The sequence below is a fragment of the Leopardus geoffroyi genome, chromosome C1 (assembly GCF_018350155.1).
Source record: "Leopardus geoffroyi isolate Oge1 chromosome C1, O.geoffroyi_Oge1_pat1.0, whole genome shotgun sequence".
NCBI lineage: Eukaryota > Metazoa > Chordata > Mammalia > Carnivora > Felidae > Leopardus > Leopardus geoffroyi.
The window spans coordinates 198190127-198211856 of NC_059328.1; the positions used below are offsets into that span (position 1 = coordinate 198190127).

Sequence of the window (21730 nt, forward strand, 5' to 3'; positions counted from 1 at the left end):
ACCTTTGTTTCTCTGGAACAAAGAATCTCTGGAATCCTAGTCCTGCAGTGCCCATTGTTCAATGTCTAAAAGTCATTTAATATATTTTTGCCTGGTATTCTAATTGTTCAGAGCAGGGGATAAATCTGGTTCCTAATATTTCATCATGTTTGAAACCAAAAGCTATATATGTAATTGTATTAAATACCAAGAAAGTCACACTAACCTTGTAAGTTTTGTTACCAATACAATTCAAGTAAGTGAAATGAAGTTTCTTATGTCTAAAATTCTATAATATGTGTTATAATAAGTAATAGTATACAGTATAATAAAGATTCTAAGACAAAAGAGAGAAGGGTTACTGTTCCCAACTATCTCAAAAGTTAATACGTAGTCTTTGACATACTGTCCCTCAAAAAAATCCTACACTAACAAAAAGAGAACTATCAGTATAATTTGTCAGAGCTATAGATACAGATTACTGAACTGACCTGAGCAATAAATTGTAAATTGAAGATGCAATAAAGAAAATTTGATAATCCTGACAACTTTTCAATTAGAAAAAATTTGCTAGTATTTTCTCCATCTGTCATTATAAGGAATTAGAACTAAATACCTGCCCCTGTACTAAAAACCCCATATACCTACCCAAAAGGAAGACCAAAGCAAACAGCCATAAATAATTTTGAAATAGGAATGTTTACCATAAATTCATAGGGTGTTATGAAGGTATATAGCACAATCAAGTCTTGTTCACTTATGTTTTCTTGAAATATGTCACTTCAAGAGTTATCCTAGTGAAACCTATAAAACAAATTACAATAGCACTAATATATGTGGTAAATGTTTTATTCTTTATATAGATGTATGTATGTTTACACATACAGAAACATGCAAAAAACCACATCTATATACAGAAAATATATTTACCATTTGTCATGATACATATAAAATCAGCAACAGCATTATGCATATATCACATTCATTTTCCTTCAATAAAATTAAAAGCACCCACTGTCCTATAAATATTTATAATGCAAAAAATGGGAACTTTTTAATGTGATTTTACCTGGCAATTGCTTACAGAATTACAAATTAATCTGAAGAAAGATGGGCACTGAAATATAATGCAACTGATCATTTTTTTCTGAGTATCCATAAGTGATATTTTGTCTGAAATTGGTTGTCTATTTTTATTGCATGAACCCTCTATATAAACAATTCTAATGTTCTTGATCCCTATTGTTCTATTGCTGCCTCAAAAAAGATTTTGCCAATTCATATTCATGCTACTAGTGTACGAGAGAGCCATTTCACCATACTCTCAACCGGTACTCTGATTAAAACAGTAATTCTCTAATGTGCTAAGCCTGTGATCCTTAAATTATAATGGGACACTGAAGCAAACTCTTGGGAAGGATATTTTAAAGTAAGATAAGCACAGGATATTTAAAATTTTTGAGGGACATAATAATATTCAACATTCCTCAGACATGCAAACTACTTGCTCAGTTTCAACATATCACATTACATTCTTTTCAATGACGTCATATCTTTGTGAAGCTAGGTTTCAGGAGCTGCGGCAACACAAAGCAAGTACTGTGTGAAAATAAATGTGGAACAGCAAATGAGAGTGGAGGTATCCAATCTGATTCTAAGATGTGGGAAGTTGTTCAGTATCCAACAAGGAGCACAATCCCATCAGTAAAAAATTGTGGCTGTTCAAGAATGAAATAAAAATATTATCTTGTCTTTCAATTTATGTATATTATTTTTTCAATTAATTGACAAAACCTTTTTGATATCTGTTATGTGCCAACCACCATTCAAAGAGCTGGGGATACATTAATAAGACAGAGGAGGTCCACGATCTCACAGACCTTACCTTCAGATGACAGTGGGGAGAGACGGGCAACATGTACTTGAACCAAAAAACCAAGATAAGTACAGAATCTGATTCAAGCTCTATAAGACTTTAAGATAGAGACAGCAAGATCAAGAGTAACTAGGGGGATGCTCTAGGTAGGGTGCTTATGGAAGGTCACTTCAAGGAGATGCCATTTAAGCAAGTATCTCAAGGATAATGAGGCATCCATGCCAAGAACAGGGGAAAGAACCGAAGGGAGAGACTTCTAGGATCATCACTGCAAAATCCCAAGAGTATAAAGGAATAAAGGAACCTAGGGTGGTAAAAAAACATAGAGTGAGGGATAGAGTGGTATACAACTAGACAGAAAAGGTGAGAAGAACTTCCACTGGCCATGATAAGCAGTTTGATTTTATGAGAATGGAAGCCCATTAAAAGATTTTAAACAGAGAAATTACATGATTTAAACTGAGTTACTAAAGAGAATTCTGGCTGCTATATGGAGAACAGATTGGAAAGCAGGAGTATGTATGGTAGCTGAGATCACAGGCTTTGGGGTCAAGTAAAACACAGCTTATATCCCAGCTCTTCCTGAGTAAAAGTTGCAAAAAATATGCGTATGTGGTTTTAATGGCAGGATTTTTACTATATCAGAGCCCAAGTTTTTAAAAAGTACTCTCACAAATCTTTGAGATTTATAATTTATAATGCTATTAGATTTATTTTATTCTAAATTTCTATATGTCCTCAAACATTATGGAAATATTTATTTCAGTATGATATCCTTTAGTTTTGTTATATTGAGCACTTTGGTGTGTGGATGTGTGTATATGTGTTGTATGGTTAAAATCTAATCCAAACAGTATACACTGTTGGTAAAATATGAATAAAAAAATTAGGTAAAAGTATAATAATAAACTTTACATAAAGAACCATACATATAATACTTAAAACTACAAATTGTGGGGATGTTAGGTAGCATCTCTCCTATTTATTTATTTACTCATTTATAAAAAATCTTGAGTATAGCTAACACCCAATGTTATATTAGTTTTAGATGTACAACATACTGATTCAGTTTCTTTATACATTATGCTATGCTCACCCTCTGTAGATTTAATTTTCCTTATCTGTAAAATAAGGCCCTTAAAATAGTGCTTTTTACAAGATAACAGCCCATTAAATATTAGCCATTAACTTTTTATTTTCGTAATGGACTGACATTTATCATTTACTAGGAAATACACATAATCACCACTGACCTCTACAAATCTTTAACTTTGTAGTTAATGCAAGAAGGTTCAACTGAAAGCACCCACAGATTCATTCATTCATCTGATACAGTATAAGGGAGGCACAGGCAAAACAGAGTAAGACCTCTTCTTGGAGATGCTGAATTTAGGATCTTTCATTTTTAAAATTTTATTTTAAGAGAGAGAGAGAGCAAGCAGGGGAGGGGTAGAGAGTGAGACAGAGGGAGACAGAAAACCAAGCTGACAAATCAGAGCCCGATGCAGGGCTCAAACTCATGAACCGTGAGATCATGACCTGAGTGGAAATCAAGAGTCAGATGCTTAACTGACTGAGCCACACAGGGGGCCCCTAGTATTCTTATCTATATACTTATTATCATAACATTTCTGTACAAATTAAAGGGATTACTACTGTGATACATTGATTTCTGATACTTTAAATAAAAATTTGGGGCACCTGGGTGGCTCAGTCGGTTAAGCGTCTGACTTCAGCTCAGCTCATGATCACACAGTTTGTGAGTTCGAGTCCTGTGTTGGGCTCTGTGCTGACAACTCAGATCCTGGAGCCTGCTTCGGATTCTGTGTGTTTCTCTCTGCCCCTCCCCTGCTCGCACTCTATCTCTCTCAAAAATAAACATTAAAAAAAATAAAAATTTAATTATGTTCTAAATATATATGATTATAATGAATGATATTGGTTTTTATATGCCTCATTTGTAAGATTTTTTTTTAACCATTTGGGAGTTTTCTTACAAGATTTGGCAAGACAGTACAGGCTGTGGATGAACAGGTTTCTTTGACTCACATACACGGATCAAGTAGGAAAATAAGAGAGGGTGGAGGTTAGCTTACCAAAAAAAAAAAAAAAAAAATCCTTAAAAAAAACAAAATAAAAAAAAACAGTGTGATGTGCCCTTTTGGACACTGAGTAATAAAGTTGGCATGCTGCCCTTCCACTTCTGCCATGAGTTCCAAGAGAACTAGGCCCACAGACTCAGGCATGTGGAAGAGAAAGTGTGAAATGGCCACAAATTCAGACTGTCCACACCAACATCCATGCAGGGTATAAAACTGTGCTAGTCAACTTGGTAATGAGACCAATGTCTATAGAAGACTTAGAAGAATGAGAAATGGCTCCATGATTCTTGCCTATTTCTTTACAATTCCTGACAAGAGAAAAAGATAAGGAGGAAAGGTTCCAGCAGTAAACTGATCTAAACACTCCCTCACCCAACTTAAGTGTTATATCACATGAGTATGTGTTATAGAAGACTTCTCTTTAAAAATTCCTTCTAGAAATAAGTGTTTGAAATTTAAAGAAGCATGACAACTGCTATTTGAAAAAAGATAAGGTCATATATGCTATTAAAAAATTTAATTTCACACACACAAAAAATTTAATTTCTGGGGCACCTGGGTGGCTCAGTTGGTTAAGCATCTGACTTCAGCTCAGGTCATGCATGATCTCACAGTTTGTGGGTTCAAGCCCTGCGGTGGGCTCTGTGCTGACAGCTCAGAGCCTGGAGCCTGCTTCGGATTCTGTGTTTCCCTTGCTCTGTGCCCCTTCCCAGCTTGCGCTCTCTCTCTCAAAAATAAACATTTAAAAATATTTCAAAAAGTTTAATTTCTGAGGGATGTATAAGGTACAGTATATAATGATTATTGGTCTGGAAAAGAAAAGTGTTCTACTTACTGGATAGAAATCACATGGATTGTCTTACCAGCTAGCTTGACTGAAAGTGGCTTTTCTCTCCTGATCATATTTCAATGGGCAGTGCCTTAAGGGTGTGTTTCAGAGTCGAGAATGAAAATACTAATCCCATTCCCTCTCTCCCGTGTTTATTGCAAAGCATACAGAGAGGTACCATGGGCATCATTATCAGGACTCGGGTGAAATCAGCACAGCACAGTTATGCAAATCATGTGTGCAACTGACACTGCTTGTGCACTATCAGTGTAATCCACCTCTATCAAGCACCTCCAGGAAGGAAAGGGGGGTGGAGGGTGGGGAAAGTTCACACTTGGGAGATCACCCAGAAAGTGGGCCAGGTGCCAAGTTTACAATCAGGTGAAAACAGTTCCTTCTCACGGGAAGTCTGCAGGACAAATTATACTACGCTTAATGCACCATCACTATTATGAATGAGCCACACTGGATTCAATTTCTGAATAATTAAATCCAATATGTCTATCATTATACTAGGCCATGGGTTAGTAATTTTTAAATGTGTCTCTTTGGCAAATCTGGTAGAAAAGTCATGATAATCTAGTTTCAAAATAACGTCAATATGAAAATAACTGATAATGATACTCTTTTAGCCAAGTACCTAATTTTCAGACATTTTTTACTCCTCACTCATTTCACAAATAATCAAATTGTTAATATTCAAAGGTCTATACTTCAAAAGCTGAAGTAATACTGAAGCAAACATTGAAGGAATGGGGGGAAAAGGTAGAAAACAAAAGGAGACACGAGAGGGAAAGATAATTTAATACAACAAGATGGATTGTGATTACAAAAAGCAATATGCACTTTAGAATCCCTTCTAGTTTATGGAGTTCCTGATCAGTCAGTAATTAAAGGAGATGATGTGCCTGTGACAGTGAATCCTGTAGCAAGAAATGACAATATATTTGAAGGCATTTCATTCTTAGGATGAATTAATAGACTGTCCCATGTGAAAAGACTTAAAACTAGAGTATTTGACCTTAAGTTGTTTCTTTAATAATATGGACAAAAGTTAGTTCTATCTCTCAAGTCAGATACTGCTTTTGAGCTTTATTTTAAACAAATTTGAAGATGAAGAGCTATCTCATCAGTTTCTCTGAGAGCATGCCGTTTATACCTTAAAAATACCACTTGGTTCGTTGAACATTCTACTAAAGGTAAATGTTCAAATATATTCAAAAGCAGGCTGAGTCGTAATATTTTATAGGTATTTTCTCATAATAGTTAAAAGCACAGCTGAACAAAACAGAAATTAGAGTTAAAAATAATGGAAAACATGTAAATGAGTTTATAGCAGTACAGTATATAACTGATAATGTTTAAAAAATCAGTATTGGGAACTAATTACAACTATTCAATACTTATGAGCTGTTTTTATAGACAGAATATAGACCTTGGGATTCCAGGGTCTCAAAAAAATAAAAGGGCAGTCCTTATATAACAGAGTTAGAAAAAAAAAAGTACAGTGAGGGGAAGTTATTGTTTTAACAGATGGATATTTATATGGTACATCTGGTCCAGCTGCTTTTTATAGGACAAAATAGTTTTAAACTGACAATTCGACATAAAGCACAAAGTTCTTAGGCTAAAAACTGTCAAACACTGAATAATAGGCTACAAAGTAATATTGTAAAAATCAGCCTTCCTAAGGTGTTTGGAAATAAACTAGAGAACTGTTCAGAATGACCGTAAGTAAAAAGATGCAGACTTCAAGGCTCTGGAGGTCTCTTCAAACAGTTAGAACTCCAGGGTTATGTTATATCACATAACCTAATTTTACAAAGTACTTATTCTTAGGTGATATATCTGAATAAAGAATTATACAATAACTATTGGCCTAATTGAAAGCTAAGGTTTTCCTTAAAATACTATAGCAAGTCTTATTGAAAACTCAAAGGACTTATTTTTGAAAAATAAAATGAACAAAAAAATCAAATAATTCCTACACTGATCTGCTTACTCAATTATATTTTAATAAATCTCTGAACAATTCTTTAGTGTTATAACAAACAAGCATCTTCAAAATATGAATGGTAAGGAATATTTACTTGGCTTTTTTAGAGTACAATAGATTTCCTTGGGACACTAGGATTTTTAATTTTCATATGTTTTAAAAGATTTCATTTTTTAAGCAATAAATGATTTTTGTTAAGAATCCTTTCCTACTTACTTTTTCCTCCTTACAATTTATAATGCATATATACTATACAAGTTTCCATATATTAAAAATACATAATCTTCTATTCTGTGTTTAGTATTTAATTTGGACACAGCATTAGAGTATGGGAGACATGTACCTAAAATGGCAATTAGAAAAAAATATGCAATTCTAGTTCCTCCTAGAGTTAAAAAAAATAAGTATGCTAAGTATTATTTTGATTAATAGGGGTCCAAGACTTAATTGAAACACTATTTCCCCAGTGTATTGGGTATAATAAAGACAATTAAAAGGAGCAATATATAACGTAAGAAGCACACTAATCAAATTTCTAGGAATGAAAGGACTATAATTACTTGTTAAACTAAAAATCTAAAAGACAAAACTAATAAAAATCATTTTTGTAACAGGAGTACTGACTCACTGATTCCTCATGAAAAACTCCCATAAAAATGTAATAAATTTTTATAAGGCAAATTAGATAATTTGTGTGGTAAATCTTAAGATTAATGGATAGAGTTTTAAATATAAACGAGTATCTTTTATTTTCCTGTACTCTTATATAAAGAAGTGTAGATATGTTATCACTGGGCTAAAAATTTGACTGTAATCTTCAGCTGGTATACTGTTAAAGATATATTCCAATTCTTTATTTCTTCTTCTTCCCCTCTCTTCCTACTCCCTCTTAGAATATCATTTAAATTCCACATGTAAAAAGATGTGTTTTTTTTTTCCTTTTTCAGCCAGTCATCTTGTTTTGAGTGTGACAAAAAGCAAAAGTAGAAATAAGGGTGTAATTGCTAGATGTTTGAATTTAGCTAACATATTGCAATAAATAAAGCAATTCTAATAAAATATCCAGCATCAAGACAAGTAGATAAGCTCTAAATAACTCATAAGTGAAGATACTTTTAAAAAAACAAAACCTCAAACACTGATGATTATTGTACAAGCATTTTTTCTGAATGGAGAGTATTTCAGAAAAAGGATACAGCATTGTCATAACCAAAGTAAGAAAGTTTTGATTTCTTCTGTTATAATCTTAAGAAGTGGGGAATAAAATACGGGAGTTATTCACAGGAATTATCTGCTACTGAAAAAATAATACCATGTTAATCTGATATATTTCCATAAATAATAAAATTATACTATTCAAAAATTATTGTTAGAAAACAAACTTTTCCATGTCAAATACTAGTAAACACTACCAAAGTATTATTGTCCTTTAGGGGGTTCTGATTTACTAATTATTTATAAAACTTGATATCCTTTCACTTTTAAAAAAATGTTATCAATGACTGTAATCAAAATTTAAGGCATGCAATTAAATCAAGTAACCAGTGTTACTATTTTAACATTAACCCATTTTCTATTCCAGTGTAAAAAATATCTTTTAGGTACTAATTAGCAAAGGTGAGGGAGGAAAAATTCAACATTGTGTTATAATTTTACTGGTGTTCAGCAATACAGTAGAAGGAGTTTTATAAAAAATACTTTTTTTTTCTAAGTTTATTTACTGTGAGACAGAACAAGCGTCCACCAGCATAGGAGGGGCAGAGAGGGAGGGAGAGGGAGAGGGCGAGAGAGAGAGAGAGAGAAAGAGAAAGAAAGAAAAGAAAGAAAGAAAGAAAGAAAGAAAGAAAGAAAGAAAGAAAATAAAGAAAGAAAAAGAATGAATCCCAAGCAGGCTCCACACTGTGCACAGCCAGATGCAGGGCTTGAACATACAAACCATGAAATCATGACCTGAGCCAAAATCCAGAGTTGGACGCTTAACCCACTGAGCCTCCCAAGCGTCCCTAAAAAATACTCTTAAGTGGGAATGTGTTTTAAGTAAACTTCTGCATATCTGGGCCTAAGAGTACAAAATAAGAAAATGTCTATATCAAGGCTCTTTTTTTTTTTTTTTTAATATTGTGTTTTATTTAGGTTTTTATTTATTTTGAGAGAGAGAGAGCATGTGCGTGAGTGGGGGAAGAGCAGAGAGTACGGAGAGAGAGAGAAAATCCCAAGCAGGCTCCAGTGTGGAGCCTGATGTGGGGCTCAGACTCACACGAATGGTGAGATCATGACCTGAGCCAAAACCAAGAATTGGACACTTTACCAACTAAGCCACCAAAAGCTACCTCTTAAATATAGGTTAGCACGGGGCGCCTGGGTGGCTCAGTCGGTTAAGCGGCCGACTTCGGCTCAGGTCATGATCTCACGGTCCGTGAGTTCGAGCCCCGCGTCGGGCTCTGTGCTGACAGATCAAAGCCAGGAGTCCGTTTCAGATTCTGTGTCTCCCTCTCTCTGACCCTCCCCCGTTCATGCTCTGTCTCTCTCTGTCTCAAAAATAAATAAACGTTAAAAAAAAATTAAAAAAAAATATAGGTTAGCAGATAGTTGCAGAGAAGTAATAGTGGTGCTATGAAGGTTTGTGAAAACAAATCCTACTCAATTTTATGCAAATCTATTTTAAAGTTAAACCACAGCAAACTGTAAGAAAAAAAACAGTGGGGAGTAGGGACTAGTCTTTTACCCTTTAAGATTTGGCTGTAATGAAGATCAGCAGCCAACTTCTGGGAGAAAAGATAACACACTGTATTTAGTTAGCATCATATAATATTGGGAGCATAGGGAGATTTAAAGATCAAATTCAGAGATTTGATGCAGTCATATGACTAATTTGCAATGAGCCATTCTAAACCCAGATATTTTGACCTCTAGATAGTTAGTATTTTTTTCTTTATCATTGTGAATTAATAAAGTTTTATAGAATAAATATATAGGGCTGTATCATTTATCCCAGAATATAAAGTATAGATTTTGGAGTTTGACTACCTCGGTATGAATCTAGGCTCTGTGTGACCTCTCTGAGCATCAGTCCCTCATCTGTAAAATAAGAATAATAACAGCAAAAAGCTCTCTTGACCAACTGCCTCTCTCTAAAGCCCTGAATTCCTGGAGCTCGTAGGCCCCTTTGTATGCCCAAGTAAACACTCCAGTGGTTGAACTAGAGAGTCACTGAGTCCTTATGATTCTAGCCAAATCTATTTATGCCAGCTGAACCTGTTATTATGATTACATAAATTACTTAAATTTCCATATTTCAAGAAAATAAATACAAAACTAAAGTTGTTTCTGAAAACTAACTTTGCCACTCTGGAAAGATTCAATAAAGGCGAGTTGACTTAAAAAATGCTAAAGAATTGTAGATGGGCAAGGATACTCCTAAAAAAATAGTGAGAAATCTTAAAAATTTAGCTGTTGCATAACAAGGGTGTTTAAGTTCTTAAAGGCACTGAAAAAAGGGTCGCCTGGGTGGCTCAGTCAGTTAAAGCAGCCAACGTTCATGATCTCATGGTTTGTGGGTTCGAGCCCTCCATGAAGCTCTGTGCTGACAGCTTAGAGCCTAGAGCCTGGAGCCTGTTTTGGATTGTGTGTGTGTCTCTGTCTGACTGCTGCCCCGCCCCCACCCACCCCCCAACTTGTAGTCTGCCCCTCTCTCTCTCTCTATCCCAAAAATAAATAAACATTAAAAGAGTATTATTAAAAACAAAAGACACTGAAAATGGAATTAGAGATGATGCATTATGACTGTGGTTTAGGACAGAAAAATTACATGGAATTCCAAAACCAAATTCCTCACTGAAAGAAAAGGGACAGGCCTTATATCAAGAGGTAAATGATTACATAGATTACATATTTTTTAAATGTAAGGACTTTTATCAAAAGAATTTCTCATGTTACTAGACTTACTGCTGTTAATTGATAAAATGCCTGGCTTTGCTCATGTCAGATAAAAGGACTTTAATTAAAGGAATAATCCTTGGGAAGTGCTTCATACAGTGCCTAATATCTAGGAAGGTCTCAAGAAATTCCATATATTATCTGGTAAGTAATTACTGGGACTAAACAATCAAGACCAAGATACTACCTGGTGTCCTTTAAGTATGCAAGTAGAGTTCCAAATAGGAAAGAAACAACAGAGATTGAATGTATATTGTATTCTCTATATATTTTTCCTGAGGTTTTTTTTTTTTTTTTTATTTAACATATAAGTGTACATCAATATCAGGCTCTTTGTTACCAAACTAGTAGATGTGAAAATTTTCAAATCTAAAATACAGGAACCAAAGATGCAATATTAATATTATAGAACACAGTAACTAAAACAATGGACAGTCATTACCCAAAGTGGGGGGGGAGTAGGAGGAACCAAAATACTTTGTACTAATTATATTCATAAAAAACAGAAATTAATATTAAAATCATTATATTATGTTTAATACCCTATACTGATCATTTTAAGCACTGGTTCCTAAATTTTAGTCAATCTCTGGCCTATTCTGTTTCACCTTCATAGCCATTTTCACCCTTCTTTGCTCCTGCAGAAAGCTAATTCCTATTGGCTTCATCAGTAGGCTCCTTTGTTCTCTGGCTTCTGGTTGGGTTCGGTTAATGTAAGGCATCATCAAGAGACTAGAGGGTAGAGAAAGTGAGGTCAAGGTGTTTCTTACTCAGTCACAGGTTAGTAGGGGGTACATTCCTCTACTGAAGGTCAGTGTTCAAGACCCATCTCCTACCTCTCTTAATTCTAGTGATCCCTTGATCCCAATGTCCCTCCAGACATAGGGCTGCTAATGGCTTCTTACTATGCTAATGCTACATAGCCACTATGCTAATGGCTATATTGCTAGCCTCAGAGTGCTTCGACAATCTTTTGTTGGTTTCCTTTATGACTCACTATTCTCTTGTTAATGTTATCCTGAATGTCTCCAAATTTCCCCCCATTTGAGTGTCTCATTGCTCCTGTCATGGCCTTGATGGATCCTTACTAGTAGGAGTGGCCCAAGGCTTCAAAGAGTCAAAATGGCATTTTGGCATTAACTTGCTCATATTTGAAGAGAACAGAAAGGCCTCCTTAATGGGAAGCTGATGGGATACTACTATTTCTAGGCATTTGTTGGCAATGTGACTACTTAAATTATCATTGCTGGTAGCATGTAGCCTTTACTTGCTGAAGTGACAATGGTGGTGTTTAGAGTGAAGACTGGAGTGTGATATGGCTATTTCTGATGGCCCTAAGGATTATACAAAGAAGAAAGGACAGTTTGAAGGCCTTGAATGATCACTTCATGTTAAAGCACAAGTGGAATATCAAAGTCCTCTGTTGACTTTAAGAGTCCTTATTTACTTAAGCCTCAGGACGAATAAGGCTAAAAACCAACTCCAGAATCTGACTTGAATAGTTATGGAATTGCTGTAGTAAATAAAATGGGCAATACCAATACAACTTGGTCTTGGTAATGGACTAGTGAAACATGGGATGGTACTATCTGATCAAATACTAAGGATGGTACTATCTGATCAAATACTAAGAATGTTGAACCCCCAAACACTCCCAAACCATCCTTGCTGGAAGACACAATCCTCACTTCCCACACTGTCTTCTAAGGAAACCAATGTTCCTATAAATCAGCATTCCCATAGTAAGGGACTTTCAATTGCTTTAGCGGAGGCAAGAACCCAATCAGAGAATGGCAATTCTTTTAAGGACTCATTCCTATTACCTCTCATTGCCCCTCGTCTGATAGTAAGTTAGATCCTAATATAACCAAAATCAAGGCTTGATCCAGGTGACAGCCTATACACTGAAAGAACTGCAAAACTACCAATTTGTATCAACAGGAGTCCAGTTAGCATGTAAGGGAATGAATTGATACTAAAGGTTTTATATCAAGAGGATGAACCAAAATGCTAGATTACCTAGGGCCAAACTTATCAAATATATGTATTCACCTGGGATTTGGGACTTAATACATTGCCTTGAGCAAGTGGGAGTGACAAGTTAATTGAATTCTTGATTCAATGATGGTTTGTTTGTAAAAAGTTGAAATGCCACAATTTTCTTGGCATAGCAAAGAGGAAGAAGAATAAAAGCTCAAGTAAGTAAGAATAATGGAAAAGATCAATTATGAACCATCCTCTTCAGTGTGCTGCTAACATACTTCTGAAAGCACGTATGGAGCATTCCCTTCACCAAAGAACTACTCTGGTAAGGAAAGAAGCCACATGCTTCAAAAGCTTATGGTAACCGGGGGAGCCTGGGTGGCTCAGTTGGTTGAACATCCAACTTTGGCTCAGGTCACGATCTCATGGTTCATGAGTTCGAGCCCAGTGTTGGGCTCTGTGCTGACAGCTCAGACCCTAGAGCCTGCTTCAGATTCTGTGTCTCCCTCTCTCTCTGCCCCTTCCCTGCTTGTGCTCTATCTCTATCTCTTTAAAACAAAAAAAGCTTATGTTAACTGTCTTCCCTTGGCTGGGGAGAACAATGATAGATATTGCAAATAGAACTGAGCTCCCTGATTTAAATGTATGTGTGACCTCAGAGTGGTCTAGGCTCTATGTTAGGAACAAATATCAGGAAGGTGCAATTACCTTAACAAACCATAGGGATGGGGTGATAATCATGATGTTTTGTGCCATAGGGTCCTAGGGCAATGGCTAATCAATTATGGAGTCTCCAAGAATGAAATAAATGGTTAGACTACCAAGCTGCTAACCAACTTTTGCAGAAAATGTCTAGGTCTTATGGGCAAAAACTGAACTTGCATAGCCATGGTGGGATTCATGATCTCTTATCCAGTGCCTAGATCTAAGCCTATTGTATTCATAGCCCAAAGTTACATAATTAGATGAAGATAGTCCCTTTTGGAAAAGATCCTGAAACCTGGCCATGGATATATGCTATGAATCTTCTTCTAAGTCATTCCAGAATCGCCATGGCCATTTATGATGGTGACTATGCACTAGGAAGAGGGAAATAACAAGTCTTACCACATATTATCAGTTAGTGCTATTAGAAATAGCTCTGAGCTGACATTAATCTCTAGAACTCCAAATGCCATTATGGTCCACCAGTTCAAAGCGGGGTGCATATGGAGGTCAAGATAAATATGTAGACTTTACCCAAGTCCATCTTACAGTATTGTGAGAACAAATAAATTAAGCAATAGGAAAAACTGTGTTTTTTTTTTAAGTTTATTTATTTATTTTGAGAGAGAAATCAGGGAGGGGGCAGAAAAAGAGGGGGGAGAGAATAAGAATTGCAAGCAGGCTCCACACTGCCAGCACAGAGCCCAAGTGTAGGACTCAAATTCACGAACTGTGAGATCATGACCTGAGCCAAAATCCAGAGTCAGACACTTAACCAACTGAGCCACTCAGAAGCCCCATGCAATGGACAGGATTCTTATGTTGGTTCCCTGACCCAGGGCTATTACCAAAAGCTGAGAACAATGCTGTATGGTGCAAATATGAGTCACACGTGTAATTTCAAATTTTCTAGTGGCCACATTCCACATTTTAAAAAGTTGGTATTAATTTTAAAAGACTTTATTTAATCAAAAAATCATTTCAACGTTTCATCATCATTTGCCCGCAAGACCTAGACAACCATATTTAGGTGCTTAACAGCCACAAGTAGCTGGTGGATACCATATTAGAGATCATAGCCTTAGACTTATATCTCTCCCAAGACAGTAAACTAAAACTGAAAGATGTTGGGTGGGGATTCCTACACACACTCATTTATACTGTTTATTGGGCTAATGATGGTTATACTGTAAGATGGTTCTGTGGATGAATGTAGACTTAATCACATCAAGAGCCAACTACAGATGCAGTTCTAGCTGTAATACCTTTATTGGCGCATATTAACATAGCCCCTGATACCAGGTATGGAGGTAGTGACTTAACAATTTCTTTGAAAAATAATTCCTTATCAACAAAGATAATCTGAAGCAATGTGCCTTCACATTGCAGGGACAGCATACTTTTATTATCTTAGCTTCAGGCTAGGTCAACTCTCCTCTTTGCTATAATACAGTGCAAAGAAATCTTGTTCATCTTGACATCCCACAGAACATCAAGTTGGAACATTACATTCACGGTACTGACTGGACATGGTGAGCAGGAAGTAGTAAATACCTGAGATGCCTCAGTAAGATATATGCTAGAGAATAGGAGATAATTGCCACAGAAAGTTCAGAGACTAGCAGCATTAGTGAAATGTTATGGGTTTAGTGGTCTACACATTGAATTTGATCCTCTGTAATAAATGCAAATGGCTGCACTTTGCACCTGTCATCATGAAGAAGGAGGCATGTTTGGGTATACTGTTCTGATGTATGTGCTAGGTACCCAAAGGAAGAATGTTTCCACCATGGATCAGAGCTCTGAGTTGGTCATATTGGACTACTCCCTGGCTATTTGGGGGCATCTCAAGCTGCTAAAGTAACAGGGAGAGAAGTGGACCATTGGTTGGTAACTTTTCCAGATTACCAAGATAATTTGGGGGTGTTGCTATGTTTGGAACTCAGGAGATTCAATGGGGCACCTCTTTTAAAAAAATGTGCCCAATAATCTTGGTTACTGGAAAACTGCAGTAGTCCCAGGAAAACAGGACCATCAAATACTCAGTATTTGTAGAAATTAAGATTTGGGTCATTCATCAGATAAAGAATCCTGTCTAGCCCAGGTGCTACAAAACAGGGTAAGCTTAAGGAGAAGGTGGAATTGGTAGTAGAATAAGAAAGCTATAATGATCAATTTGAACTTTCTGAACAATTAGAGAAGCATGGACTTTAGCAGCTATGTTTTACACTGTATCTATTATAAAAAAATTGGCAAATAGTTTAGGTTACAGTTGGAAGTATAACTGAATTCATGTCACCCATTGATGAGGCAGTAGCTGGATGACACCCCCCTCATTACTCCATTAAGCTCTCCTTATTAGCCACTTTGAGTCTGTTTATATATCTACAAAATCATGACTTTGTATACCAATTTGTAAAATCAGTATGATTGCCACTATGGGTCCATGTCTTTATTTTTTTTGAACCTCAAAGAGGCAATATATTTATTTACAGAATATAAGATTTCACAGAAACAGCTTCACTTTACACACACACAATTTATAATTACACAGAACCATGTAAGAAATGTCATGTCTGGCGTGGTAAAAGCCAATGGGAATGGCCTACTTTTGGAGTGACACCTTTTTCATCCCTCACTTCATTAGGCACCAGTCAGGAACCCCTAGATGAGTCATGACTAATTTGCAAAAAGATGCTGATTGAAACTGCCCAGCTCAATAGAAACAAAAACCAAAGTGTCTTCTTAAACACCACCCACAGGGATGGATGTGTTAAAAGAACAAAAAGGATATCAAGGCAACACAAATTAAGGTGAGTATTGAAATCCTTCTTGAGCGCTGAAGGCATTAAACCTTCTAAGGATAATATAGCAATCCCAGGTAAAGTAACATGTGTACATTAAACCATGATTATTAAAAGCAACACAATTTTGTTAAGAATGAAATAGATGCTTAAAGTTGTATTTTTGCTTCAACTTCATGTAACAGCTAATGTTCATGCAAAGCTATGTTTTATATAATCTGTGGTTAGCTCAGTAATACTTTAATAAGCCAGAGTACATGGCTAGCTAAAGGAAGTTACTGTCACATCTTAAGAACATTCTTTCAATAAAGAATAATTTTTATAATAAAGATGTGATTTTCATAGCATAATTTAAAATATAAAATGTCATGGTTAGAAATAAGGGAATTGCTATGAGTCAGGGAGGCAAGTAACTATATATACTTAAAATATTTTGTTTTAATGTTTGAATTAATTTCATTTTTCTACAACTGCTCCACATTGACAAGTTAATATCTAAATTAGTTTTATACATTTCACATTCATGTTAAAAAATAAGGCCTTAAGGATTAATAGGAAAAAATGTAAAAATAGATAATACAAGTATTACCTCACAATCCACAGCACTCTCTAATACAATTTGTCAATGTAGATGAAAATATCACTTCCATCATATCTTCATATTAAAATTAAATTTTAATATGTCATTATAGACAGAAGGATATAAAACTGGCTGGAGAGTACTCTATATTAATTTTCCACCTTTAACTTCTTGGTTATGGCAATTCATGCTAAAAGTCAAATGAGATTCATTCAGATTTCTAATCATTCTTTCTCTTTTATGTACTATATTCTAGCATTTTAAAAATATCACACTTACTCTAGATTTTCTAATGATGATTTATGAAGCAGAGAAATGTTTCAGAGAAAATCCAATGACTGTATTTTGAGAGTTAAAGAAACAAGGAGCGTTTAAATGAAATATAAAATACTCCACAGCCAATTTGCTAATGAGCATAATATTTTCAAGTTTAAAAATAGTGATGTTTGATTTCCCACTCCCAGACTGGGCACTATATCAGTTGAAAAATATCACAGCTTTCATCTCTTCTATGGTGATATCAGTATGTAACTATGATATTTTACTAGATTTTCTATTATCCTGGGTTAACCATAATTACAGAATTATACATTAATTTATATATTATAAATTAAATTATTAATTATACTGACTTAATAATTATAAAATTAAAAATCACAGAAAATCCATAGAACACTTGTTTCCTTACTTCAATGGCTTAAAATAAGAGACTTTTCAGTTGACAGTGCTCCTTTTTGCCAAGTCTACAAGTCTAAAAAAGGAAGGGCCATATGCATCTTGCAAGATTTATCAGTTACTCAGTGTACACAAATAAAAATATTGTCTAGATAATTCCTAGCCATATACCAAAGCTATAAGTTACTCTGCATCATTCTTTAACACTTTGCTGAATTCTCGTACTTTAGCTTTCTTCTCAAAGAGTCAGTGACACTTACCAGAGTGGGTCCTGAGGTGTCCTGTGAGGGCGTCCCTTCTTCTACAGGCATAGCTACAAAAAGGACATTTGAACGGCTTCTCTCCAGAGTGTAACTTTATGTGTCTCAAAAGGTTTCCCTTCTGAGTAAAAGAAGCTCCACACTGGTTACAGTGGAAGGGACGTTCACCTGCCAAAAGGAAAAGAGGTAGAGAAGATCAAGTAGGTTATACGCAAGTGACCAATTTGCTGTAGACTACTAATTGGTGCTAGGTTCTCTGTGCTGAGAATATTCTCCCCTGTAAGTCTTCTAAACTTTATCTAACTAAAATTTGCTAATACCAAAGCCTTAAACTTCAGGCCAAGCACCGTTCTCTCTCTTTATATAAATTTTACAGGATTCCTGTCACTGACTCAAAAGAATCAGCAATAGCACTGACCACTGATTGAACAACTAAGTGCCACCACTTTACTGACTTTACTAGTTGCTTTACAGAGAATGTTTCAATCCTTATATTTCTAATTAGGTATCTATAATTTCAATTTACAAATGAAGAACTTGAAGTTCAAGTATCAAAGCATCTGATTATAGTCACAGAGCTAAAAAGTACTCAAACTGATAACTGAATCTTGCTTAGTTGGACAACAAAATCTTGCTCTGTTGTGCCACACTATCTCTTTTAAAGTTACAGAAATTTTAGTTTGGCCTGGAGGGGATCTTTAGTCTAACTCTTTCATTTAGCTGATGATTTATTACCAGGGGGCCAAAAAAGTTCAACGAATGAACCAGGTTAACAAAGCTCATTATCACAAAATCTCTAAAGCTTCACCCAGGCTCCAGGTCTCTCGATTCTCCTAGTCACTAACAGTGAAAGCTTTGGAAAAATTTCTGATATAAACAGTGAAAATCCAAAGAAAATTATTAATCCAGACATTTCCTGTATTAATTTTGTTGTGAAAATAATTTTATAGAAATCTTTTCTCTCTTTTCTCCTGTTACTGGATACCACTATAGAACTGTTCAAGCCAGAATTATCAGTTTAGTCTATTGGGTCAACTGGCTGTCACAAATGTCACTGAACATAAAAATACATAGTTGAGGAAGCAGTAAAATTGGCAAGTACGGTCAAACCATGAAGAAAATGCTATTTTAAGTTTGCCAGTCTCTAAAGATATTCATGAAATAAATTATAAATTAGTACCTAAATAGTACAAAATAGTAAAGCTCAAAGTTTAGAACAGAAAGTTAAAAAAAACAAAAAAACAATTCACTTTTGGTTTAACTGTACTATTTCTGTATTTGAGGTTAGATGAAGATTATAATTTTAATACCTAAAAATTTATACTGAATTGTCATGTTTTATATCTTTAACTGAAACATTTGTAAATAGTGAATAAGGAAACCTCAATATTTGGGTGAGGCCTTTAATGCAAATTCAGTGATTCTTTTTATTAAAGAAAGGTAGGAGGCATAAAGAAGATAAACTTTGGCCATTTTCTTGCACCTGCCACTGCATATTCTATCATATAGATTTGTTATAATACCTAAAGACATTGAGTGATACATCAGGTGTTATCTTAAATTTCTTACTACTTGCTCATTTTGGAACTTTTTATGATATATACCAAGGGAAAAAATATATATATAATCTGTGTTTGTGTAGCAAGGGTTAAGGTTTTTCTTACAGGAGATCTTCTGAGCTAATTTATGAAAAAGTCCTTGTGCTGGTGTGTTAAGTGAAAATAATTTATGTTATGGTTACCTTAAATTTTATCTTATTTCATTTCTTTGATTCATTTGATGAAACTGACAATTAAATCAATGCTAAATACTGCTTAAAGGAGAAATACTTTACCAAGAAACCTCTTGTATGAAGTCTGACAAACTAATAAAAGTTTTAAAATAAATCTAAAATTGGTACATCTTTACACACACGCGCGCGCACACACACACACACACACACACACACACACAATTTAATTCATTGACATTTTTTTCAACGAAATAGCAGTCCATAGCTTTTTAAAATCAGGATTTTCTACTCCCCACCCCTGCCACGGAATTACTAATAAAAAAGAAAGAGGCACTTTCTCTGTAAAAATTTTTATACCATAGGAAAATAGCAAATGGAAATTATACTTTTCACTCCAAATATTTGATTTTACTTTTGAAATCTCTCTGTAGGGTCTTCCAGGCAAGTAACAAATTAGTATTCCATAACTTTAAAATGAACTAAATTAGTTTGGTAAACAAAAACATTTGAAATCATGTTTGCCTTTAGAATATACTCCTCAAACATGCTAACTTAGATTTTCATTAAGCCTCTTACAAGTGAAATATTTAAAAATTCCTAATTTACACTACTGAATTTGTCATTCCAAGTAATACTAATCAAAAAAGAAAAATAAATAAAATAATAACTATCTTCATCTAATTGAGTATATGAGACTAATGAATGACAGGATAATTTCATTTTTACATTTACAAAATATTCCAGATATCTTCAAATATTTTTAGTAAGAATTATTTCTGAATTTATATGATCATCCTTAAAGGGGTCAGAGAAATAAAAAGAGGTCTAGGTATATCAGGAAATATTGTCTGTTGCTGAGTATGTAAGTCTTACATGGGAGGCATTTGCTAACTATATTCCATGGCCATGGGAAATAAAGAAAGGCATGATGAAGGTAGCAAGTCATGTTACCATTTGTGATAAGAGGAAAAGGGCAATGATAATAATTCACTTTTATTTCAATTGGATGAAGCTTTTAGAAATAATCCGCTTTACATGAATTAAGTCTTGAATTGGGATTATGAGATATGTGGAAAATGATCTGATATTTAAGTAAAAGGTTCACTTAGCTACCCATATTGTGTATGTTACTTGAAACAACACATCTCAATTATTTTTTTAAATAATTTGCTCTTTCTGTAATAATAGACTGAATCAACTAGTCCTTTTAGAATTAGTTTAGACTTTGTCTGAAAATATATTAATCATGTTCTTCAGATATAAATAAAAGCAAACTTCAGGAAAACATCACAAATTTACTGAATTCACTATACAGTAATTCAACTGAAAAAATCAAGTAGGCTACTGTATCTGTGATAACTAATTCCCCCATGGGGTGGGCACAAAAGTCTGGATTAACAGCTCTGAATCCAGGAGAACAATTAATATGTAGCCATGCTATCATTCATTTCCATTCTCAATCTGCTTCTTGTTTTGTTTTTTTGTTTGTTTTTTAATCTAATCTACTCAAGGACCTTTTTGTGGTTATTCCCAGAATGAAGTTATCTATTATCCATTGAAATTATATTTCAATATTTTATATACTTTCATAAACACATATTTCTAGATCTGTGTTTAAATATCCAATTGAAATACAAATATACATGCATCAATTTGCTTTCGTAAATCAAAGAAAGAGGGTGTTCCGTGTTAGATGGAACAACCACCTACAAATATGAAAAATCCCAAGCACCTGTTGAGAGGGCCTTGGAGCAAGAGAATGGTTCCACAAAGCTACAATGTACAAAATAATGTGCTTAAAACTTAAAGTTACAAAGTTGGGAGTACTCTACCCTAAAGAAGGGCAAAGTTAAGGATAGACTGTATTTATAATGTCCACATCAATTCATGTTTGTGCATGAATTGATTTACTACCCCTACTTCTTCTGCCTATATCCCAGTGAAGAGTGCCTGGAGTATCCGATGACAATATTACCTGATTACCTACTAAAGTAGCAATACCAATGAAATAACACAAAGCCATTTGTAAGACACTGGAATTGGTACTTTAGTAGAGTATGAAAGAGAAAGAAGAAGAAGTGAATTAGATATGATACTCCATGTCATTTTAGTAAACTGGGTGGTTGTGTAGCTTTTTTCACTATCGATTTTATATTAGATATTCTATGAGCTAAACACACAAACATGTTTCCTAAAGGCTTTCTAAAAATTTAAGACCACGCCTTTTATACTAGCTGTAAATAATTGGTAAGAGGGGGAAGTTCTAGAATGAA

At 34.7% G+C, this 21730-nt stretch overlaps 1 protein-coding gene across 16 annotated transcripts in view; it reads right to left on the bottom strand.

Moving 5' to 3' along the window:
- The window catches only part of IKZF2 (IKAROS family zinc finger 2), a 162602-nt gene that overhangs the window by 34486 nt on the left and 106386 nt on the right, over positions 1 to 21730 (bottom strand). For all 16 annotated transcript variants that reach the window (XM_045481114.1, XM_045481120.1, XM_045481115.1 and 13 more), the window contains one exon: positions 17726 to 17893. In XM_045481114.1, the coding sequence (XP_045337070.1) occupies positions 17726 to 17893 (168 nt within the window). The remainder of the gene's footprint in view (positions 1 to 17725; positions 17894 to 21730) is intronic.